The sequence below is a fragment of the Notamacropus eugenii genome, chromosome 1, assembly GCF_028372415.1.
Source record: "Notamacropus eugenii isolate mMacEug1 chromosome 1, mMacEug1.pri_v2, whole genome shotgun sequence".
NCBI classification, from domain to species: domain Eukaryota; kingdom Metazoa; phylum Chordata; class Mammalia; order Diprotodontia; family Macropodidae; genus Notamacropus; species Notamacropus eugenii.
The window spans coordinates 719,942,409-719,968,701 of NC_092872.1; the positions used below are offsets into that span (position 1 = coordinate 719,942,409).

The window sequence follows — 26,293 nt, forward strand, 5'->3', positions numbered from 1 at the left end:
TGGACTTGAAAAGGACTTGCCACCCACTCTAATTCCTTCCCTTTGGCCTTATACCCCTCCTCCATACTCCCACAGAGACCCAAGAGGCAGAGGAGGCTTGAGACCCCAGATGGGATGAGACCAATCAGAACCTCAGTGACTCCAGACTGAGAGCTCTGCCTCCATCAGATATTGTGGGGGAAATATGTGGGTCAGATATGTGACCCAATGACAAAACCAGGGATGGCACCTGAGGAACTTTGAGATATGGCAGGGAGCCTGGACAAGTAGCAGGGGCAGCCCTGGGAGCCAGGACCAGGAGGAAAGCCTGGTCCTGGCATAGCAGGAGGAGACTCACGAAGAAGTCAGAAAGGGAAGTCCTATACAAGTGGCAGCCAGTAGAAGTGAGGAATGGGGAGGGGTCCTAGTTCAGACCTACCTGGCACCTGCCTGTGCAGAGATGGCTCCCAGAAGGCAAGGCTCTCTCAGCTTCTAGTGCTTCTGCTTCCAGTCAGCCACTCAGAGTAGGTCCTACTGATCCCAAGAATCCCACCCTGCCCTGCCCTACCCTCCACCTTCCTTTTCCCTGTCCTTTTCCTAGGCTTCCAATGTTCACCCCAGGGACAGAATTCCCCTAGGGCTACCACATACAAGCCCAATCATCTCTCAGAGCTCCCCTACCCCATTGCTCTACCACCTTTCTCCCTCCATCCCTCACTCTGCACCAAAGGAATAGCCATATCACTTACAAATTACAGTATCTCTGTGTCTCATTTTTATGGAAGAATCAACTAAAAATCAAGGATCTTCTTAAGTGTCTCCCAGGACTGAGAAGATGATTCTCTGGATTGAATGTGAGTAGTTTCATGCAGGGTACATTTTTGCTACTAAAACCCATCTTTCAAAATACCTATAATTGCCCAGGGATCTCAAAAGGTCATGGGTTAGGGAACACAGTAGTCTCAAAAAAAGGCAAATTATACTTTAGCTAAAACAATGGAGAGAAATCTAGGGATCTTAAGATTAGCAGACATCAACAGCCAATGGGTCAGACTCCATGAAATTTCAAATTCGTCTTTCAAAAATATTTCACCCTGTTTATTGCTTACTTCGATATATTCCATCACAACTCACCTCATTCCACAGTGTTCTTCAAAACTCCCGCATTGAAAGTCTCACTGGAGTCAGTGAAGGTCATTCTCAATTGTGATGGTCCTATGCTCTGAGGGGTTAAATCAAGTTTCCTAAGGAATGACAGAAAAAGCAATGTAATCTTCATTGTGAGCCTAGAGGGAACTCTCCAGGTAAGGGAACTGTTGGATGAACAGTAAAGTATAAGGCTCTATATCATGGCACCAATCCCCTATTGAGCAGATGGTTAGAAGAGGACATAGTGAGCCAATGTCTGTATTACAGCAGGGAGCAGCACCCAGGGCAAACAGTCCTGCCTCTTTCCCATCGTTCTTCCTCTTAACTCAGTCCATGAGGTTCTACCATTGGGTCTACCTCACAGTTGGAAGATGGAGATGGGAAGATTTCTCAATGGAAGAAATTTTACTGAATGGCACACTTGACAGCCTGATGATCTGAGGTTTGAAGGTGAGACTCAAAATATTGCCCTTCTTTTGCATTTACAAAGTCAGTGAAAGGAATTTCCATGAAGAATCACATACAGGTACAGAGAATGCAATTCCCCTGCCTGTGGAGGTTGTGGCTGAGCATGAGATGTCAGTCCCAGTGAATATAAGGGACACTTATACACACACGAGCTATCTGAAACACATTTCTAGGGAAGGAAGCTTTCTTCCATAAAGTAGTACCAGTCTTTGGGGTGTCTAGGTCTAGATGATGGGATATTGGACTGGTTAATGGATGGTCAACTGGTGGAAAACCATTGGGCTGGTGGAGCCTCAGCCCTCTACCCCCATTTCAGCCTCCTGCTGTGATGGTACCTTCAGAGTTAAGTCTCCTCCTTCCTAATTTTTGCTGCTTCCTTCACTCTTCCTCATTGTGTCATTCTTATTTGGTAATTTAGAAAAGGTTTTCATTTTAGTAAACCAGTACACAAAATGGCAGTTCCTCCCAGGCCTCTGAAAGTATCTCTATAGCAAATGAGTGTCTCTAGTCCTCCCACAGCTAACCATAGAACTCCTCACGTATCTGGAACATGGAAGGTGCTTAATGAAAGCTTATGGACAGACTGATTGATTAAATTAGGATGGTTTCTTTGGGATTCTAGGATAAAATACAAAGCACTCTGTCATCTAAAGTCTTTGCCAACAAGCTCAGCATCCCTTTCCAGACAAATTATGTGATACATTCCTTTATTTCTTCTACAATCCAAACTAAAGAATTTTCTTGCTCTCCATCACAAATGATATTTCATCTCCTATCTCCACACCTTTGTGACTGTGCCTTATTCCTGAAAAGCAGTCTATGCACCTCTGCCTCTGGGAAAGCACATTGTTCTTTAAAGCTGAGCTCAAGGGCCTCCTCTTACAGGAAATCTGCTTTCCCTGGCTGCCTATGGCTCATTTTCCATATCCACTATTTTCCATATCAGCCTTTCAATAGGCCTTCCCATGGTTTCATTTCATATAAGAAAACTCTTACATGTAAGGAAATTCATGCAAAGAAATTCAATGTAAGCAAATGCTTGTACTTCATGCAAGTCCACTCCTGGGACTGGGTCCATGAGAGTGAAGGAAAGAGTGTGGGAACAGGATGGGGAGGATGGGAACTCAAGACCCTCTTGCGATGAATCTAGGAGTTGAGCCAATCTCCTCTTCTTTTCAGTGACAAAGCCTGGCTAGAAAGCCTTGGAGCAGTACTGAACCCATTTGTGTGTTCTTGGTCCTAAAGGGAATGGACAAGGCCTTGGGCCATCATACCACCAAGAGATACCTTGGGGCAGAGAGTAGAATCAGAGACACTTCACAGAGATAGCCAGTGAATGGGTGTGACCCTGCCACCAGCTCTCTAAGGAACTCTCAACATGCCTGCTGGGAGGTCCACTCCAAACCTCCTGGTACACACATTACTCTTAGCCCATAAGGCTATTGATCTCCAGATAGAGGAAATGATGAGTCTTTCACTAGGCAGTGGTTGGGTGAGTCAGAGCATTTACCTTGGCATTTGGTCAGGCCCAGATCATAAAGAAGCCTGCCCTGTGAGCCCAGTGTGGCCAGGACTGGAGAAAAAGTCATGTACTCTATATCATGGCAGCCAGGTGGCTCAGTGGATGGAGTGCTGGGCCTGGAATCCAAAAGACTCATATTCCTGAGTTCAGTTCTTACCTTCAACACTTGCTAGCTATGTGAGCATGGACAAATCACTTAACCCTATTTGCCTCAGTTTCTTCATCTCTGAAATGAGCTGGAGGAGGAAATGGCAAACCATTCTAGGACATTTGCCAAGAAAATCCCAAGTGGGGTCATAAACACTCAGACACAACTGAACACTGGCAACCAACAGTTTTCTATCATTTGATACAGAGAACTAGAGCAAAGCCTACTCACCATAAACTTAGGCTCCAAACAAGAAAAAAAAAAACAACATTATGTGCAGGCAAAGAGATCAAGTGAACTAGAAGTGTCAGTATTTCCCCCATTTGGATTTTCCCCTTTGTTTCCCAGGGCCTGGGCTACCTTCACTCTGTCTTGGCTGTGCAGACAGTGTTTGTGATTGACAAGGTTTCCTTAGAAGGAGGGGACCTATAAGCCCTGGGAGATGTGAGCCTGCACAGAGGGCAGGGCCTTCTCTGTCTTGGGGAGTACAGAGGAAGCTGCTCTGAGCTGAATCCTCTGAATAGCCTGGGAAGGTTTTTGTTCAGGGCTGAAGCACTCTGGGAATGGGGAGAATCTAAGCTGCAGACAGTAATAATCTGCAGCATCTTCAGTGTCCAAACTGCTGAGGATGACAGTGAAATCTGTGTCAGACCCACTGCCACTGAACTGGGCAGGTAATGCCAATTGCTGGTAGCAATTGATGCCAATGGTGTAGCATAGTAGATGAGGAACCTGGGGGTTGGCCAGGCTTCTGCTGGTACCAATTAACATAGACAATACCAAACTTATTAGGCTCTTACTGGCCTTGCAGCTGATGGTGACTATCTCTCCTGGGAATGTAGACAAGGATCCTGGAGACACAGTCATCATAATGTCTCCTTGGAAATCTAGGAAATGAACAAAAGTAGATGACAGAAATAAGTCAATGTCCAAGTCAAAGTGTAGGGACAAGAAGATTTTCTGGAGACAAATGAAATTGTAAGCAACTTGCAAGTAGTTTTATTGACTGTCACCATGAGACAGAAACCATCTTTCCCATAGACCTCCCAATGTTTGTAACCTGGTGCTGGTCATGCTGGTGTACCCCCATCTGCTTCTGTGGAGCCTAAGCTTGCTCACCCACTGGATTGAGGGGCCATCGAGTCTTTAATCCCTTGTAACCTGTGATCTTCTAAACCCTTCACTGCTCTGCTGGGTCTCCCTCTGAGCCCAGAGCACCAGTAACCATAGGAGTTATCATTGCGAGACCATCCTGGTCTTTAGACACCTGCAGAGAGAGCACTCAGAACCCTGGGAGGGCAGGAAGGAAGAAGCTTTGGTATCCTGAGCAGAGCACACTACAGATCCCTTGGGGCTCCACATGCCAAACAGTCCCAGGGCTGGTAAGAGCCTCACCTAAAGGACCCAGTAAGCCACACTGAGTCACACTGGCTGAGACTGGCTCTGGGGGAGGAGCCTCACTCTTTTATGTCCCCAACTCTGTTACATCAAGAGCAAAGGCAAGCTCATGTTAAGTACTGGTACTACTTGTTTGGGTAAATGAGGAGAGGCTTCTCTCTGTGTCCCTGGACTAGATTCCCCATAACCATGAGAGAGCTCCAACCCTGGGCAGGTGGTAGAGACAGCAGGAGCTCACAGCTTGTAGGCTTTGGAGGTGCCTCCACTGACCCTGCTCCTGGACCTGCCCCACTACCACCCTCTGCTGGAGAAGGTGTGAACTCAAGGAGGCAGTGAGGAGGGTGAGACTCATGGACAGATCCTAGCCTCGGCCCCTGGGAAAAGCCCAGCAGAGGCTCTTTCCTAGGGAAACGAGTTTCGCCAGTCACTAGATGACATTACTGTATTAGTTCTGAGCATTGAGGAAACAAAGGTTATATTTGCCCCTGTCCCCATTTTCCCATTCTAGACGTCATGAAGGTGAGGACCCTTTCTGCAATCCATCCCATACCCTGCTTGTGACTCTTTCCCGAGGTGTGGATCTGTGTTAATCTGTGTGCCAATGTGAGGACATGAAAGTGAGAATAACTGAGTAAGAGACACACTGGAGAGTCACTGATTTCTGAATAATCACTTCTGTCCTGGGGGGATTAAAAGAGCCTCCTGTTTGGCATCCCAGCCCCCAGCTTCTTTCTTTCATGGACCAACAGTGAATGAACACAGGAATAAGCAGTTCTGCTTTTGAAAAATATTTTATTTTTTCCAATTATATCTAACAGATATTTTAAACTTTTTTTTTTAAATTTCTGAGTTCCGAATTTTCTGCCTCCCACTCCTTTTCTCTTGAGAAGCCAAGCAATCTGACGTATGTTATACACGTGCAGTCAGGCAAACCCAGTTCCAGATTAGTCGTGTTGTAAAAGAAGACACAGACCAAAATACCCAAAGAAAAGTAAAGAATGAAGAAGTTTGCTTTGACCTGCATTGGAAATTCATCACGTCAAAGGACATTTAAAAAAGATGGGAAAGAAACCAGCGCTAAGTGCTTGGGACAAAAATGAAAAAGTGGAATGCTTCATGCTCCAGAGGGGTTCATAATCTAAGGGAGGATGTGATAATAATATTAATTACTATTATTATAAGGGTGACATTTTCAATTGCCCTCATGTTGGCAAAGTACACTGAAATTTTATCTCCCTTTATCCTTAGAACTGCACTAAAAGGGAGGTGCTACTAAAAGATAGCACTAATGGGGGACTGACCATTTTACAGATGAGGAAACTGAGAGTCAGAGTTGAAGTGACATGGTCAGGGTTTAACATCAAGTAAACTTCTGAGGCAAGATTCGAACTTAGTTCTTACTGAATCCAGGCCCTGGTTTCCTTGCACTGCACCACCTTGCTGTCTGCAATGTATCTATAGAGGCACTGATTCATCCAGATGTGATTTGGTGTGAGCAATTCCCATGCACAAACATCAACCTGTGCATCTTAGAATATTCTCTATAAAGCAGAGTCCTGAGGAGTTGTGTTTAGCACTCAGAGGTTAAGTTGAAGAACACAGCCAGCATGGGTGAGAATCAGGATTGGATGCTGGGTTTCTTGACTCTCAGGTCACCTCCCTACCCCTCATTCACTGTGGCCTCATCTTTATCACATGTGTTTATATCATTCATATCTGTATTTGTATCATCTGTCTATATTACCTATCTGTCTTCTGCACCTTCCATGTCCATATCTCTCTATGCTGGGAGAGGAAGTGAGGACAGAAAGAGAAGAGGGAGGGCTGAGGATCCTTCCATTTACTTTGGGGAACACAGTCCTGAGAACACCAAGGATATTTGGGGAAAGAGTGTAAGCCTTGGGATGTGACCTGGCTGAGTGTCAGCTCTCCCCCTAAGCAGCTGTGTGACTGTGATGAGATGACTAAGCCTCTCTGAGTAGTCCAAATGATGGGAGAAAAAAACGTTTGTAAGAGTAAAAGAATCTCTGAGTGTGAAGGGTTTGTTGAAGGCATCTAATGTAACGCTCTCTCTGAGGTATGAGTGCTCACACAGGATTTAAGTAATGAATAAATATACGGAAGAGGAACTGAAGGATGATGGTTCAGCCTAGAAAGAAAGGGAAGAGAAATAAGAATGAGCTTAAGGAATTTTCCTTAGAAGAAAAAGTGTAGAAAAAGAAAAGAATCAAAATTCATAGCGGAAAAGGGATCGTGAATGAAAGACTTCACTTCAAGAGAGAAAAGAAGGGGTCAAAGGGGGCATTATGTAACTAAATAAAGAAGGAAGAGATAAAGAAATCAGAAAATAAAACTCTAAAAACAGGGACATGGTGGACAACTAGGAGAGAAGGTGGAGGCTGAGGTGAAAAGAGCCAGTGGGAAGAGAGTTGGGTTAAAATAGATAGAAGAAAGCTAATTATCTGGATAAAGCAGTGCCTAAGAGTGGAAGGGGAAAACAGCCAGAAAACTGAATTCAGGAAAAAAATACACCAAGACACAAATGCTGCAGAGAAAGAAAGAATTTTTACAACTGGTGTCTCTGATAAAGGCCTCATTTCTGAAGTATATACATAATTGAATCAAATTTACAAGAATACAAGTCATTCCCCAATTGATTAAGGGTCAAAGGATATGAACAGGAAATTTTCAAAGAATTAAAACTATCTACAGTCATATTAAAAAAATTCCTAATATTGTACAGGAAGCAACAAGTAAATATATCCTGAAGAAAAAGAACAAAGTAAAATGGCTGTTTGATAAGCACTTACAAATAGCTGAGGAATGAAGGAAAGGGAAATGAAAAGGGGAGATTTCCTCAAATGAATTCATAATTTGTGAGAATATCAAGGAGAATTATCGTTTTCTGAAATGACCATGGCAAAGAAACAGAAGAAAACAACTGAATGGGAAAGACAAGAGTCCTTTTCAAGAAAAATTGAGCTATCAAGGGAGTATTTCCTGAAAATAGGGGCATGAGGATTTCTGGAGCCAAGATGGCAAGCTGAGGCAATCACTTGTCTATACCCTTCCAAATTCCCTTTAAAACAACCCTGCAATAATGGCTCTGAACCAATTTTGGAGCAGTGAACCACATTACCAGCCTAGGATAGCTGGAAGGGTAAGCAGGAAAGGTCCCTCACTACAGTGGGAGAGTGCAGTAAAGTGAGGAAGCCAGTGGCAGGCTTCATCCTAGGGGGTCATGGCATATTTTAGGGAAGTCATGAGCAACTTTGGGGTTTCTGAAATAAATTCAGTTTCTTTCTAGGGCTTCATGCACTATATGCAATACACAATATCTAGTGAGGTCTGTGCTCCAGGGAAAGACCAACACCCATTCATTAAATTCTTAAGTCTTCTCTCCAGGAAGATTTCTCCAATGGACACAAATAAAAATATTTATGAGACTCAGGTGATGACTTTCCTACCATTACTGCTTTTATAAGACTTCCCTGTAGTGTGAAGAATGTGGTGCCTGGTGACCTGCCTCTTCCAGGAAAAGGCTGGTCCTCACTGAGCACATTAATAAGTTTTCTCTCAACTAGGAATCCTGGATGTAAAGGAAGAGATGATCTCTGGCTGCAGACCTTCCCTGAGTACGGACAGGGCTTGTTCATGAGGTAAAATTTCTGGTGTCTAACAAGTTCAATAGTCCATCTGAATGTTTTTCCCCATTCATTACAGGAATATGGTTTCTATCTCAGGTGAATTCTGATGGAAAATAAGGAATGATGTTACCCTTAATACTTTTCATATTGATTCTATTAATGAGATGTCCTCTAGAATGGATTCTCTGATGTGAGAGAAAAGAAGATTTCTCCCATATAAAGAAACAATTACTGAAGGAGAACTAAACTTTTCTCCTATTTCCTCATTCAGAAATTGGCCACTGTAAGTGATTCAACCAGTCTTTGAAGGGCAGGGCTGATGAGCAGATGAAATCTTGGGCAAGATTTATTCAACCGGGAAAATTTAGATATGACCAAAATTTAAAGAGATTTTATTCTAGGTGGACTCTGGCTCATTGTATTTAAGTAAACCAAGTCTGAGGGGAAGTGGACCTCTCTGATCCAGACTGCCCCAGGCAATGGTGATCTGGATAGAAATAAGTCTCTATCCAAAACTGAGTGAAGATTCATGTCTCCCCACTGAGTCCCTCATTAGAATAAGTCAAAATCTCATTATAATACTCCTTTTGATTAAGTTTTAACTAATCAGGATTGATTTAGTCCTGTAGGTTAACGCTCACTTATCTAAGGGCATATAAATGTTGAAAGGTCTCCATGATTCATCTTTAGTTTGTAAGAGATAGTTAAATGACCCTTGTTTTATTAATTATTAATTGGCCATAATTAAATGATTACCTAGAAATTATGTCTCTTCAACTTGCTTTCAGCAGAATTGTATGGTAATGTGATCATGTATATAAAAGGTTTTATGACATCATGTATCTCTCCACTGTGGATTCTGTTATGTGCAGCAAGTAGGGTGTTTAGTTCTCAAAGCTTTTCCACACTGACTAAATTCATAAGGTTTCTCTCCAGTATGGATTCTGCGATGTACAGCAAGAGTGGAGCTTTAACCGAAAGCCTTTCCACATTCATTGTGTTCATAAGGTTTCTCTCAAATGTGGATTCTCTGATGTAGAATAAGTCTGAAGTTTTGTTTGAAAGCTTTTCCACATTGATTGCATTCATAAGGTTTCTCTCCACTGTGGATTCTCTGGTGTACAGCAAGATGGCACTTTCTTCTGAAAGCCTTTCCACATTGATTACATTCATAAGGTTTCTCTCCACTGTGGATTCTCTGGTGTACAGCAAGATGGAACTTTCTTCTGAAAGCCTTTCCACATTGATTACATTCATAAGGTTTCTCTCCACTGTGGATTATCTGATGTGAAGCAAGAGTGGAGCTTTCTCTGAAAGACTTTCCACACTGATTACATTTATAGGGTTTCTCTCCAGTGTGGATCCTCTGATGTGCGGCTAGATTGGAGCTTCCTCTGAAACCCTTTCCACATTGATTACATTTATAAGGCTTCTGTCCAGTGTGGATTATCTGATGTGAAGCAAGAGTGGAGCTTTCTCTGAAAGACTTTCCACACTGATTACATTCATAGGGTTTCTCTCCAGTGTGGATCATCTGATGTGCAGCTAGAGTGTAGCTGCCTCTGAAAGCCTTTCCACATTGATTACAATCATAAGGTTTCTCTCCAGTGTGGATTCTTTGGTGTTCAATAAGACAGCGCTTTATTCTGAAAGCCTTTCCACATTGATTACATTCATGAGGTTTCTCTCCAGTGTGGATTCTCTGATGTAAAGCAAGAGTGGAGCTGTATCTGAAAGACTTTCCACACTGATTACATTCATTAAGTTTCTCTCCAGTGTGGATTCTCTGATGTAAAGCAAGAGTGGAGCTGTATCTGAAAGACTTTCCACACTGATTACATTCATAAGGTTTCTCTCCACTGTGGATTCTCTGGTGTACAGCAAGATCGCAGTTTCTTCTGAAAGCCTTTCCACAATGATTACATTCATAAGGTTTCTCTCCAGTGTGGATACTCTGGTGTACAGCAAGATTGTAGCTCCTTGTGAAAGCCTTTCCACATTAATTACATTCATAGGGTTTCTCTCCGGTGTGGATTCTCTGATGTTTAGCAAGACTGGAGCTGTCTCTGAAAGCCTTTCCACATTGATTACATTCATAAGGTTTCTCTCCAGTGTGGATTCTCTGATGTTTAAGAAGACTTGATCTCCTTGCGAATGCCTTTCCACATTGATTACATTCATAGGGTTTCTCTCCAGTGTGGATTCTCTGATGTGCAGCAAGGCTGGAGCTGTCTCTGAAAGCCTTTCCACATTGATTACATTCATAAAGTTTCTGTGCAATGTGGATTCTCTGATGTGCGGGAAGACTGGAGCTGTCTCTGAAAGCCTTTCCACATTGATTACATTCATAAGGTTTCTCTCCAGTGTGGATTCTCTGATGTGTAACAAGACTTGATCTCCTTGCAAATGCCTTTCCACATTGATTACATTCATAAGGTTTCTCTCCAGTGTGGATTCTCTGATGTGTAACAAGACTTGGTCTCCTTGGGAATGCCTTTCCACATTGATGACATTCATAAGGTTTGTCTCCAGTGTGGATAATCTGATGTGCAGCAAGACTGGAGCTCCTTGTGAAAGTCTTTCCACATTGATTACATTCATATGGTTTCTCCCTCGTGTGAATCTTCCGATGTACAGTAAGGTGACCTTTAAATCTGAATCCATTTCCACAATGATTACATTCACAAGACTTCTCACCATTGTGGATTCTCTGATGATGAGTAAGACTGGAGCTCTGTGGGAATGCCTTTCCAAGTTTGGTATACCCATAAGGTTGCTCTCCAGTCTCCATGCTCTGATGTACAGCAAAACTAGAGCTGCAACTCCCAGTCTTTCCACAGTGATTACATTTGTGGGGTTTGCTCTCACTGTGAATACCGTGAGGAGAAAGGAAGGATGAGTGTTCCCTAAAAGATACACCACATTCATGAGACTCATCTGGTTTCTCTCCAGTATGAATTTTTTGACAGTATTTCAGGGATGACTGTTGACTCATGTTTTTCCCATAATGATGATAACCATAAGGTTTTTCTCCTGTGTGGATTCTGTCATTTGTAGCACAAATTTCTCTCCCAGTGATGTCACAGGGACTATCACTCATGAGGTTTTCTTCATGTGTTTCCTTTGCAGAAATCCTTAGCTTTTCAGTAGTCTCTTTCATTCCAGGTCTAATCATTCCTTCTGCAAAAAACAGACAGTGAAACATATACACAGAGACACATGTACACAGATATATAATTAGAAACCTTTCCCTCCATTGCAAGAAAATAAACTGATCTACATGGTCCTTCCCCAGGTGAAGAAAAGAGTCATAAAAGACAGAAACATGATTGTCTTAAAATGCCATTAGCTCAAATTTGCAGGATAACTTGACTTGCAAAGAGCTTCAGAGACAAACATATTGGGTCTGCAGAAATGTCTGTGAAACTGGCAGACCTAGCATTCTTATTACAATGTCTAGTCAGGCCATGAGCTCAGAATTACTGAGTGACCTGAAAAGTATCCCTGCAGGTGACACTGGACCACCAACCCTGAAAGTGGGCATGATCTGTTCATGGAACTAGATGGCCCTTCTCCATGGCACTTACTTTTGTTCTATATTTTTTAAGAAAAAACGTTTTATTTTTGTATGCTTGACTTTTCTCTCCCTCCCTTTCAGTCCTCTTATTATCCAAAGCACAAAAATATTGAAATCAGGCCAATTCATAAGCCTAGAATGGGTTTATAAGTTGAAGGGAAAAGAAGAGTCAATCATTTTAGGTGGCAAACTTAACTGTTGCCTTATTGTAAGAAACTGCCATGGCAAATGCCAGCCTTGAGCAATCACAACTGTGATGAGTCAACAGCCAGCAACACTGGACCAGAGACCCCACCAGAAAGAAGATTAGGACTCACTGAAGGCTGGGATAGCTTTTATTACCAATGAAATATTTCCAAATGAAAATATGTCCTTTTAAAAAGCTAAATAGTATTATGCATGTAATAGGCAACAGTATATTAGAAACATAACGTTTATACGCACTGAAAAAAAAGGTCAGGTGACTCACTTGCTTGCAATATTTGCTTTACCACCAAAGTCTGGAACTGATTCTGCAATATGGCTGATGTGTACCTGGATTTTTTCTCATTCTTTTCTCGATTCTGAATCCTCCCCAATTCTATTCTCCTTAAACAATTATTAATTTCACACCTACAGTTCCCCTTTATTCCAATGTATCCCACTGAACTAGATAGCTTTCTGCTCCCAAACATTCTCCTTTCCCTAGATCAATTAAGACCAAGCTTCCTGATCTGTTGTTTCTTCTCAACCATTTCCATGTTTCTATGACAGATGGGCAGCTCCTTGACAGCAGGAACTGCCTTTTCCCTTCCTAAAACTTGATGAGGTGCCTAGAAAACTGGAGGTGCTTAATCCATGCTTATTGATGGACTGCCAGGACCCATGACTGATGCCAGGCCCCAGCTTCTACCTCAATCCCTATATTCTGGTCTCTGTCTTATTTGTCAAATGCAGCTTCTGGCCTCAGCCTTGTTTCTCTCCTTTTTACACCTTATCTCCTATTTCAGTGAACTTTCTCTAGTTCTAAACCTGATGGGACCTGACCAGATGCATGGTAAAGATTACAGAGACTTCTTTGTAGGTTCTTGAAGAATCTCTTACTATGGAACACCTGGGAATTTCTACTACCCACTTCATCAGACTGAGAGTGGCTGTCAGATTCAATGAATCTGCCAAACAGTTCACCAAGAAGGGTCCAAAGATCGAGCCTTGGAGATCAAGGAGGGCACATGGGTTGATGATTTACGTAAAGTATATCCTAGGATTAATTCTATGTGAGTGGCAGATAACTAAAAATCTCTGAGAAAGAATTCCAAGTCAGGTGTTCCTGCCCCCAAATCTAGCACTTGCACTGCCCCAAGACCCAGAGTCACAGCTCTCATATACCTGCTTTCATGTCACTAACCTGTACAGCAGCTCCTCAGGCCTTCTTGTTCCAGCTTTTGTGGTACTTCCCTTTCCTCCAAATAAAAAGCCAAACATTCTCTGGGAACTAGAAGCCCTAAGGATGTGGAATAAGGAATGAACATGGAGAAAAACTTAAAATTGAGTTTTCTTTAGGGAAAATAGTATACATACAAAGCTGCTCCATTTTGAGAATCACTCCAACATGCTCACACACATCTGACTTCTTCCATTAATGCCTGTAACCAAAAAAAGATGTGCCATATCAGCACTGACCTCCAGAAAACTAGAGCTTGATGAATCAGTTTTGGCTTTGTCTCCTATCCACCCAAGAAACCTATAAAACCTTTTCACTGTTTCTTCAAGGAGTGCCTTTCATGGCGAGATTCTCCTTTTGGGGAACTCCATGAAGCTTACTCAAATTCAAATTGTTAGCCAGTCTGTGATTCCTACCATGTATAGGGGGCATGAGAGCAAGGAGCAAAGGATGGTTCCCAGAAGCCCTTAAGCATGGTTTCATAGCATTCATTTTTGAGAACTTTGGGGAAAGGTGGGGGAGAAGGTCATGGAGCCAACTGGGAATGAGAAAATTAAATCATGGTGCACCTTCACCATAGGAGGGATGCATTGCAGACTTTCCATAATCTAGAAATTAAGAGGCAGCTGGTAGTGCAGAGGAGAGAGTCCTGGGATGAGAATGAGGAATGCCAAGGTTTAAATCCAGCCTCAGACAGTTACTAACTGTGTGTCTCTGGAAAAGTCACTTAACCTCTGTTTGCTTCAGTTTTCCCAAATGCCAGATGGGGATAATAATATGAGCTAATAACATAATATTGTAAAGAAGTACTCTACACAACAGCTGATGAACAACAGGTGAAGACAAAGATTCATTTCCCTCCATCCTTTTCCACCACCTGTACTGGATAGTGGAGGCAATTTAAAGAAAGACTAAGGAGAAACATGTGACACTTGGCACACCCAGAAGCTGAGAGTTTCAAACTGATGCTTGTCAAAAAGAAAGATATCCTAAATAATTGGCCCATCCCAAAGAGGAAGAGGGTACAAAGAGAACTATACTTTCTGAGCACTTTACAGAGATCTGGCAAAAACAATGAATGTCCAGGGAGAGCTTGGGGTAAATAATCCAGAGGATTAGTGCTATAACTGAGATGCTTCACCACTGATCTGATCTTTGACTTCAAGCTACCTAGAATTGCCAAGAGACAGCTTACAGGAGCAACAAGGGAACATACATGTTATCTTCACACCATCTAGTCTGATGTAGAAGGCAGCAGAAGGACAGAAGAACACCCCATTTCCCTTCCTGGTAATTGATAAATGATCCAAAGCCAGCACAATAAGGGATGAAGATACTGCCTTTGATAGCAGAGGGGCCAGGGGAAATGTCCTTACCCAAGGAGAGTAGGTTTTGGGCAATCTCCTGCATGACCTCCTTGTAAAATTTCTTCTGAGGATGGTCTAAGAGGTCCCATTCCTCTGGGGTGAAGTCCACAGACACATCCTGGAATGTCACCAGCTCCTAAAACATCAAGAGTCACAAGACTGAGACCTAAAAAAGACTCCAGAATTCAGGCAGTCTAACCCATATCAAGTGAGAAGAGGAAACTGAAGTGCAAAAAGGGGACTGACCTAAGAGTCATATCCTTGTTGAGTAAGAGAGTCAATACTTAAAACCATAGTCACTGAGAAGTCACTGAAAATTGAGAAAAGTATTTGATATGAGCAGTTGGAATAAACCTGAAGAATGTCTTACTATGGAATGTGGGACAAATTTTGTGTTGTTATCTGTGATTCTGAAAGATCTCAGGAAGAGGAACGAGAGAAATGTGAAATTTCTTCCTTATTTGAACTGATAAAAGCAATGTTCTAAATAATATTATATCAGGTTTGTGAGAAGCTGGCAAGTAGAGTGTATTCTGGGGTGTGAGGGGCAGAATGAATGTTTGATTAAAGGAGAGGGAAGAAAAATATCTAGCTAATTACCTCAGAGCCTGAATCAAAGTTCTATCCAGATAAAACATGAAAACGATTCATAAGAGATATTTAATTATAACCTGAACTGAACTAAGGGAGATGAGACTTTTCAGCCAAGTGAAGGAGAATTATGTCATTACATTGGGTCTTGAGAATGCCCTAAATATAAACTGTCATGGCCAAAGCATCTCTACCTTCTCTTTATGATTGCTTGCATTCGTCGATAACTTACTATTTCATTAATAAAATATTTAGTAAGGTAGTTGTTCATTGTTGTTGGATTTTTGTGTTCAAAGCAGCCTAAAAAGACATCACTACGTAAGGTTGAACGTACAATGTTTGTGACCATGGATGATCAGACTAAAAGAGGCCAGAAGGCTTTACCACAGGCTGGGAACAAACAGTCCACATGAATATTTGGGGTGGAGAGGCCTCTCCATTTGTCCATCTCACTATTCTTTTGACATGCTACAATTCTGCACCATGTTCTTTGATGCTGATAAGCTATTCTGGGTAGTCCTTTCTCACTGTCTCTGATGACTCACCACTGATTACAAAATGCTTCAGAGACCTTTGGAATGCCCTTGTATTATGTCTTCTGACCACATTGTCAGTGCCTACTTTGCATGTGTTCTCCATAAAAGTCTTTTAGGAAAACATACTTTTGGCTTTTCAACGTGGCCAGACCATCAGAGTTGTGCTCTTTGCTATAGCACGTGAATGATTGGCAATCTAATGTGAGAAAGCCAGAGTGCAGTACTTTTCCAGGTGACCTTCAAAATCTTCCTAAGATAATTGTAATGGGATTCAAAGAAGATTCACAATTTCTCCATTTGCTGCAGTCGGTGAATGGTGCCATGCTGAATGGTGGAGAACCTCTATTTTCCTTGTATACATTTTCTGAAATATTATTTCCCCTTACTACAGGGTTTTTTTTAATGTTTTTTTTTCTATACCTTTCAGTTCCAGATTCGATCACTCTTTCCCTCTCTTCCCTCTGCCACTAATTTCCATAGTGTAGGTGTAGAGTGTGCTCAGGGAAGACCAGTACCTTTGGTGTGATGACTGCAGAGCCCTATTTGAGGTTCTTTCCAACTTTGGTATCTACCTGTTCCACCTAATTCTCACCTGTGGCTCCAACAAGGTGCAGCATGTGCATTGGTCACACTCTAGTAAACCAGGTTGAGGGTAGCTAAGTGTTTCCAAATCCATTGGTGAGTTAGGGGGGTGTCTACCTCAAGTATGCAAAAACTTCCTCTGGTGGAATGGGTGGATGAGAATAATTTTTTGCCGTGGCCATGAAGGCAGATGGAGCAGGTGATATGGAGTACTTAGAGCTTAGTTAGACAAGACATCACTGCTTCCTGAGACAGTGCCCGCCATCTTCACTTGGTCCTGCCACTGAACTATGATGATTCTGGAGGGAGTGAGGCTGATGACTTCATACAACTCTGCCTCACTTAAATCCAATTCACACATGAATCAAAAGACATCACCCACACCATTTGACTATTATACCTCAAAGTCTTCTGGCAGTAGGCAAGTGATGAAGCAGCAGGTGTGGATACACTGGGAGCTATAGTCATGACCCTGCACACAGGTGGCCCAGCATTGTTTCTCAGTGGAAGCAGCAGTGGGACAATTCAGCCCCCTGGGTGTCTGAGCAGCCTCTAAGGATTGCATTGCTCAACTCCTGGTGTGAGGACAGGGGCTAGAAAAAGTGCCCTAAACACTGTCTGTTTACCCAACACCCTATCCTGATTACCGTAGCAGTTGAGGAATCCCACTATGCAGTCAAAACACACAAAAATTATAAAATGTATGGAAAATCTGCAAACAACAAAACATTTACTCACCATGGGCACATGGAATGTGTGCACACTAATAGATAACACAAAATCCAGTAGACCTGGAAGAACTGCTCTTGTTGCAAGAGAACTGAACAGGTATCTCATCCACAGAGCAGCCCTGAGTGAAACAAGGTTGGCAAAAGAAGGCCACCTTACTGAAGTTAGATACACCTTCTTCTGGAGTGGGAGCAGTGAAGGGGAGTGCCGTGAAACTGGCGGGCATTTTGCAATCAAAACTAATCTAATCAACAAGCTGCTATGCCTGCCAAAAACAGTGAATGGCAGGCTCATGACAATGTGATTGCCATTTGCAGGAAAATGCCATGCAACCACCATCAGGGCCTATGCTCCCACAATGACAAAGCCTGATGAAGTCAAAGAGAAATTTTATGAAGACCTAGAGACCCTTATCATCACTGTGCCAAAAGAGGACAAGCTTATAATTCTGGGTGACTTTAATGCTAGAGTAGGCTCACAAAGCAGACTTGACAGGGAGTCCTAGGGAGGAATGGAGGTGGAAAGAGCAACAGTGGTGGTCATTTCCTGCTGAAGACTTGTGTATTGTATGACCTTCTCATCACCAACACTGTCTTCTGTTTACCTCAGTGCAATGAAACTTCATGGATGCACCCTTGCAGCAAACATTGGCATCTAATAGACTAGGTGATTGTAAGGAGAAGAGACAGACAAGATGTGAGAGTGACAGAGGCAATGTGTGGTGCAGTGTTGCACTTATTGGAGAATTATCCTTTCCAAGCTAAATATTTGCATTCATCAAAAGCACCACCCCCAAGGCAAAATGAATACCAGAAGAATTAATCTCAACAAACTAGAGCTCATCTCTGAACATAAACAGTTTATTGCTGACTTAGAGGGAAAGTTGAGCCAACACACAGTTGGGAACAGTGGAACAGAAAAGGAGTGGGCAGCTTTCAGAGATCTGATGCACAGCCCTGCATTTGCTCATCTGGGTCAGAACACTCACAAACACCAAGACTGGTTTGATGAAAATGATGAGGAAACTTGGAAGCTGCTAAATGAAAAAGAAGTATTCCACAAGATGTACCAGCAGGATAGCTCATTCACCTCTAAGAAAGCAGCATTTAATTCCATCATAAGGAAAGTATAAGCAAAGCTTAGAGAGATGCAGGATTCCTGGCTCAGTGAGAAGGCAGATGAAATTCAGTTTTGTGCTGATAGTAACAATCCAAAGTGCTTTTGTGATTCCCTGAAAGATATTTATGGACCGAAAACCTATGGTGCATCACAACTACTCAGTGCTGATGGAGCCACATTGATTAGGAACAACAGACCATCATCAATCAATGCTGAGGCCATTGACCATTTACCTCAGGTTGAAGTCAATCCCTCCTTAGCTGAACTTCCAGCTGAAGAACACGTTTAGAGGGCCATTAGGCTCATTTCATGTGGCCAAGCACCTGGTGCTGAGTCTATTCCAGCTGAGATTTGAAAGGTAGGGTGACCATTGCTCATGCAAAAACTGACTGAAATTTTTCAAGTTATATGGCAAGAGGAGGTTATCCTCTAGAGTTCAAGGATGCCTCCACTGTCCATCTCTATAAGGGTAAAGGGAATAGATTGTCCTGTGACAAACACTGGGGGAACTCTCTCTTAGTCATTGCAGGTAAAATTCTTGAAAGAGTACTCCTTAATGGACTGATCCTTCACCTGGAAGACAGGCATACATCTGAGAGCCAGTGAGGTTTCAGAAAGGGCATTTAGGGTTAAGAACAGTTGATATGGTGATTGCTGCCCCACAATTCCAGGAGAAATGCCAGGAGCAGAAAAGTGGTCTGTACACAACGTTTGCAGATCTGATCAAGGCTTTTGACACTATTAATAGTGAATGGACAATTACATCAAAATTTGGTTGCCCAGAGAAGTTCATCAACATTGTCCATCAATTTCATGATGGCATGTTTGCCCAGGTTCGGGATAATGGACAATACTCTCGTGCCTTCCCAGTCAGCAGTGGAGTGAAACAGGGCTGTGAAGCTTGCCCCTATGTTTTTTAGCATGAGGTTTACAGCTATGTTGACAAATGCTTTCAACGAGGATGAACATAGCATCAAGGTCAATGACTGTACCGATGGCAAGTTCTTCAATCTGAAAAGGTTACAAGTGAAGACCAAAGTGGAGGGAGTGTTGGTGCATGATTTTCTCTTTACACAAGACTGTGCACTCAATGCAGCCTCTGAAGCTGAGATGCAACAACATAAGGATCAATTCTCTGCTTCCTGTGCTAATTTTGGACTCATAATTAACACCAAGAAAAGACAGGTGCTCCATCAGCCACCATCACACCATCCATGTGTGGAACCATCAGTCACAACAAATGGAGAAATTTTGAATTCCATTGATAAGTTCACTTACCTTACCAATGTACTTTCCAGGGACGTACACACTGACAATGAGGTTGATGCATGCGTTGCCAGAGCCAGCTCAATGTTTGGGAGACCCCAAAGAATAGTTTGGGAGAGAAGAGGTATTAGAGTATCATAATGAAGGTCTACAGAGCCTTTGTACTAGCCTTATTGTTACATGCTTGTGAAACATGGAGAACCTACCAGTTCTGTGCAAAGTAACTGAATTGCTTCCATTTGAACTCTTAGGAAGATTCTGATGACCACCTGGCAGGATTAGGTACCAGAAACTGAAGTCCTTGTTGGAGCTGAACACTCAAGTATTCAAACTGTGCTTTAGAGAGTGCAACTGCAACGGGTTGGCCACATTGAACAAATGCAAAATGTACGCTTGTCAAAAAGACTATTTTATTGAGAAGTTGCATGGGGTATGGGATCGCATGGTGGTAAGAAGCAATAGAAGGATACTCTCAAGGTGTCTCTGAAGAACTTTGGATTTGACTATGCCACATGGGAGACAGTGGTGCAGGACCGCTCAGCATGTGTGCCCACATCAGAGAGGATGCTGTGCTCTTTGAGCAAAGCAGAATTGAGACAGCACAAAGTAAAGCAGGATGCACAAATCTGGGATATCCACCCCAAATCTTCACACAGACAACCTGTCCCCAACCTGTGATAGAACATTCTGAACTGGTATTGGTTTGATCAGCCACAGCTGGACACACTGAAATTTCACTTGATCCTGGTGATGTCATTTTGGTCCTCTTTGACTACAACGGACAACAACCAACTAAACAGTAAGACATGGGTTACACATGTGCAATAATGTAAAACATTTCTGTAGTAGTAACTTTGCACAGAAAAACTTGGGGAAAAAAGAGAAAAAGAATATAAGATACAAGGTGGAAAATAACATGCTCCAGGCTGTATGCAAACAGTATCAGTCCTTTTTCTGGAGGCAGATAATAGACTTTGGCATTGGTCCTTTGAGCATTTTCTTGGGTCACTATATTAGAAAGAATAGTGAAGTTATTCACAGTTCTTCATTGATCCATACTGCTGTTACTGTATATAATGTTCAGCTGCTTCTGTTCACTTCTTTTGCATCAATTCAAGTAAGTCTTTCTAGGTTTTTTCTGAAATCGTCCTCCTAGTCATTTCTTATAACACAATAATATCCCATTACAATTATAGACCAGAGATTGTTTAGCCATTCTCCCACTGATGAGCAACTATTCAATTTCCCTTTTCTAGCCAACACACTAAGAGTTCCTGAAAGGCCCTTGGGTTTGGGTTAATCATATACCAGATCACTGCAGTCATTTAATATAAGGTACTTTATATCAATCTACTCCATGGATCCATCACTTCAATTCTTAGTCAGGACCACATTGTTTTGATAATTATGGCTTTATAACACAGTTTCAAATCTGCCATGATATTTTTTGTTCATTCCTTTGATTACCTCATCCATTTAGTAAACCTGTATTTTCCTGTTGTTACTACCAGGTCAAAATGACCACACGCATCAGAGAATGGAGCCATATGCAGTTCCTTGGTTACACAGAAATAAGAGTAATGGTGGAAGGTTCTTTCTTATGTTAAAAAAAGAGCAACATTTAATTATTATAGGTTGTATTTCAACTAATGCATCAGAAAGATATTGACAGTTTCCTCAAGAGAAGTAAAGGCTCTAAACATACCTCTAGAACTCTGGAAATTTGGGAGGACAAACGTCAAAAGAAGAGGTCATATACAAGCAAGACAAGCCAAATCTGATAATGCCTGGACACTTGTGAACAGTCGTTGATATTTCCAATCTGTTACATGCACAATGAATATTTGGTCAATATGCCTCGAATTTGTTGGTCTTCAATTTCCATATAAGGATATGATTCAAGTTATCAGAGATTCTGACATTTGGGAATAATTCTCCATCCACATTATACTTTATATTTGATCATAGTAATTTCTTCTTTAAAAATACCTCACACATGGTCTATTTTTTAACCTAGATATAAATTTTCACTTCCTTTGTTATTTTTCTTTGAAACAATTAAGGTGTTTATTGGACATTGAGATTCCCAAGAGTTTATAATCCTTGTTTTTCACTAGGGTCTCTAGAGTTACTCTTCTTCATTGCGGAGTATTCATCACATGGGCTTTCACTTCAGGAAGACAGCCCTCTTATTTATCAATAACTGATCCATGAATGCCTAACACCCAACAAAAGATCTTTAAGACCTCTGTCCTATGCAGGCCTTCCATGTTCATCTCTCCTCCCTACAGGATGGGGTTATGAACTCCAACCTTCATTTAAGTAGAAAGCCCATTTCAGACATTTCATTTCTCAGATGGCTCAACACCTCTGGGGCTTAGCTCTGAGCCCCTGAACAGGGGCTTACTCCAAACTGTTTATCATTTGTGTGTTTGTGTGTTGTCCTCTTCTTTTAGACTGTCAGGTCCTTGAGGCTAAGAGGTTTCTAAAAGCCAGTAAGAGAAAAACTTTCAAATGCAATGAAAAGGAAACTGAAATATTTAAGACTATTCCAAACCTACTAGATATGAGGAGAGAATGAAACAATGTGTTCCAGAGAGCAGTGAAGCTCAGTATGAAGCACAGGGAGATTTATCCTGAAAATATATATATAGCAATGAGGGATAAAAAGGGATGTTCAATGATTAAAAAAGTCAAATGTCTTTAGAAATCAAATCAGAATTGAAGACAGTGTTTGTTGCTTTGTACCCCATGGAATTTTTGAAAAAAGTAATTGTGGTCTGGGGCAGAAAGATACTCAAACATACATAAAAAGGCAGAAATTATGAATAAAGCCTTTTATTCTGCAATAAAATAAAAATGGATATTGGTTCAAAGATAAAAGATTCAAACTCAAATGAAGACTTAACGACAATATATAGACATTTAATTCTATAGTCATGAAATAATGGGGGCAGAGTGGATAGAATGTTGGGCCTGGAGTTAGGAAAATCTGAGTTCAAATTCAGCTTCAGACTCTTACTAGCTATGTGATCCTGGGCAGGGCATTTAACTCTGTCTGCTTCAGTTTCCTCATCTGAAAAATGAACTGGAGAAATAACAACCACTCCAACCTCATTGCCAAGAAAACCCCAAATGGGGTCGCAAAGACTTGGACATGGCTGAAAAACATCAGTAATAATAACAAAATGATGACTGACATATTTCACAGCTGAAGAAAATAACAACAATTATTGGGAAAAATAAAATCACTACAATATTATCAAGGGGAATGATGAAAAGAAGTAAGAATGTAGGAGGAAGAGACATCAGACTAAAGTAGACAGCATTGGTCAGCACTATGTGGGATGGGGAGCAGGGGAGAGAGAAGAGAGAAAGAGAGAGAGAAATGAATGGAACAGATCAAACAAGGGAGACTCAGAATCATCAGAACTCAGAAACACCATGTTTGGTAAAATGGAAAATAGACTGATTGAGGCAATACTCCTTATTGGTTAAAGTAAACACTGTGGAGTCTGGAAGGAAATTAGCATTAGACCAACATCTCATACAATACTCTACAACACCTTCTATATGGATGTCACTGTTGCTGTCAGTTGCTTCAGTCATGTCTGACCCTCCATGACCCCATGTGGTATTTTCTTGTCACAGACCTGATATCTTAAGAACCAAAGGGCAAAACACAAATTGAAAGAACCCACCAATCACCTCCTAAAAAAGACGTGAAATGAGAACTCCCAGGAATATTATAGACAAATTCCAGAGCTCCCAGGTCAAGGAAAAAAAAAGAGCATAATCAGCCAGAAAGAAGCAATTCACATGTTATGGAGCCACAGTCAGGCTAACACAAAAAATTAGGAACTTTTACATAAAAAAAAAAAATCAGAGAGAATGGAATATGATATTCAGCAGGACAAAGGAACTAAGATGGTGACCAAGAACCACATACCCAGAAAAAGTGAATAAAATCCTTCAGGGGAAAGAAAAAATGAACATTCAATAAATAGAGGATATTTAAGCATTCCTAAGGAAATGACCAGAGCTGAACAACAAATGGGTCTGTAAATACAAGACCCAAGAGAAACATCCAAAGGTAAATAGGAAAGAGAAAACAAAAGGTCCCATGAGGTTAAATTGTTTATATTCTTACATTGGAAGAGGATACTTGGAACTCTGAAGAACTTTATGACTATTAGGGCAAATAGACAGAGTATACATTGACAGTATACGTTAATTGTGATAGGGTGATATTGAAGAAAACAAAACTAAGGAGTGAGAAAGAGAATGACACTGCAAGAAGAAGGAAGGGAAAGGTACATGGGGGTGAATTATCTCACAGAAAAGAAGCAAAGAAGAGCTATTACAGTGAAGGGGAACACAGGGGAGCTGGGAATGGAGGGCTTGAGTCTTTCTCTTATCAAAAAGAGGGAATAATATACATGCTGAGATGGGTACAGATATCTACCTCATCCAACAGGGAAGTAGAAAGGGACTTGGATAAGGGGGGAGGGGAGAGACTGATAGAAGGGTAAACTGGAGGACGTACTGGTCAGAGGCAAAACACTGACGCGGAGGGTAAAAGGTCAAAGAAAGAGAGAGTGAGAAGGGGACATAGGATGGAGGGATATATACAGGTATCATAACTGCCAATATGAATGCAGTTGACTCAATCACAAAATGCATTAATAGATGTGAAACAGGTCATTTTGGTTGTACTAAATTTGAGTTGGTTTTTTTGTTCAGAAATAAAATCAATTCAACGAAGATTACAGGGAAAGTTGACAACTGGGAAAAAATTGATAAACATATCAAATATTTAGATAAAGTACTGAGTCAAAATTTATAAGAATGCAAGTCACAAACCAATTGATAAATGGTCAAAGGATATGAATAGGCAGTTTACAAACAAAGAAATCAAAGCTATTTATAATCATATTAAAATTTTCTGAAGGAGTACTGATTAGAAAAAAGCAGCTTAAAACAACTCTCAAATTAAAACCAAACTCATACCTATTAAACTGACTAATACAACAGAAAAGGGAAATGATAAATATTTCAGGGAAATAGGAAAATTGAGGCACTAATGCACTGTTGCTGGATTTGTGAATTGATTCACTAATCATGGAAAATAATGTGGAACTGTACTCAAAATGCTATATAAGGTGGATGCCCTTTGACCCAGCAATAACATTATGAACTCGCTATCCACAAAATACTTTTTTTAAACAGGTAGAAAAGACCTACTCATACGACAGTATTTATAATAACTCTTTCTGTGGTAGCAAAGTATTTGAAATTGAGGAGATGCCCATGAATTGGGGAATGCCTTTACAAGTTGTAGCATATGATGGCGATGGAATACTATTGTGTTACAGAAAATGACAAGGAGGATGATTTCAGAAAAACCTAGAAACGTTGAAATGAACTGATGCAGCATAAACTGATGCAGGATGACATTTTACAAAGTAACAGCGATATTGCATGATGAACAACAGTGACAACTTAGCTATTCTCAGCTATATAATAAATTAAGACTATCTGAAGGATTCATGATGAAAAATGCTCTCTCCCTCCATAGAAGGAACTGTTTCAGAATACTAGACCCAAAGCACACGAGTTTTCGCTTGCTTTCTTTTTCGTTCACTTTTCCCTCAAGAAAATGACAAATATGAAAATACTTTACGTAATTGCATATGTAGAACCTGTTTTGGATTGCTTACTGTATGTAGGAGGGGTAAGAGGAAGGAGACAGGTACAACACTGTGACCTCAAAATTTAGGAATAAAAATATTTTTATATGTAATTGGGGAAAAATGAAACATTGTTTCAAAAAAGACTAAAAGCCAATGGCAGCTAGGAGACAGAGTAGATTGTGCCAGGCCTGGAGTCAGGAGGATCTGAGTTCAAATTTAGCCTCAGACGTTTTTCTAGCAATGTGACCTAGGGCAAGTCACTTCCCCCAGTTTTCTCAGTTTCGCCTATGTAAAATGTGCTGGAGAAAGAAATGGGGAAACCCTCCAATAACTCTGCCAAGAAAACCCCAATGTGTCACAAAGAGTCAGACAAGACTAAAACAACTGGAAAACAACAAATACCCATTCCCCAATAGATAAATGGTTAAAAGATCTGAACAAAAACATTTTCAGAAGCAACTGCCAAGAATCCCCAGCCATATGAAAAAATGCCCCAAAACACTAAGAAGAGAAAAGAAAACCACAGCACTGAGAATTCATCTCACACTCTGCAAAACGGACAGCAATGACAATAGCACCAGCCAATGCTGGAGGAGCTGTGGGAAGCTGGGCACACAAACACACTGTGGATGCAGCTATGGAATGGGAGAAGATCATGGAGATATAAGTTCAAATGCGGCCTCAGACACTGACTAGTTATGTGACCCTGGTTGGTAACTCACTGAATCTGTTGGCCTCAGTTTCCTGAACTGTGAAATAAAGATAAGAAGACCAACTACTCTATAGGGCTGTTGTGAAGATGGTTAAAAGTAGATTGGAGGGAGAAAGTAATTCACTCTCCTGGGTCTCTGCCTTTGACCCCTATACCTGTTTGATAAGAACTGAGTGTCTCCTTTAGGACAGCCCTTTCTTTCCCCCACTGGAAAAGAAAACTCCCAGAATTTTGAATAGTTCCCCAACTCAGTCCTTTCCAGTATCCTCTTTAACAAGGGAAGTACTAAGCCCTTAACAAATGCTAACTAAGTAACAGCTAAAGAAGGCATTCTTTTCTTTGGCCTGGTCCAAACAGCTCTGCGAAGGGACTTTGAACATGGGAATG

The 26,293-nt window shown here is 41.4% G+C and overlaps 1 protein-coding gene across 1 annotated transcript in view; it reads right to left on the reverse strand.

Moving 5' to 3' along the window:
• Window positions 1–5,439: 5,439 nt before the first annotated feature.
• The window catches only part of LOC140522103 (uncharacterized), a 45,013-nt gene continuing 24,159 nt past the window's right edge, over window positions 5,440–26,293 (reverse strand). The window contains 2 exon segments of the mRNA XM_072637154.1: window positions 5,440–10,553; window positions 10,638–10,928. Coding sequence (XP_072493255.1) covers window positions 9,174–10,553; window positions 10,638–10,928 — 1,671 coding nt within the window. The 3' untranslated portion in view covers window positions 5,440–9,173.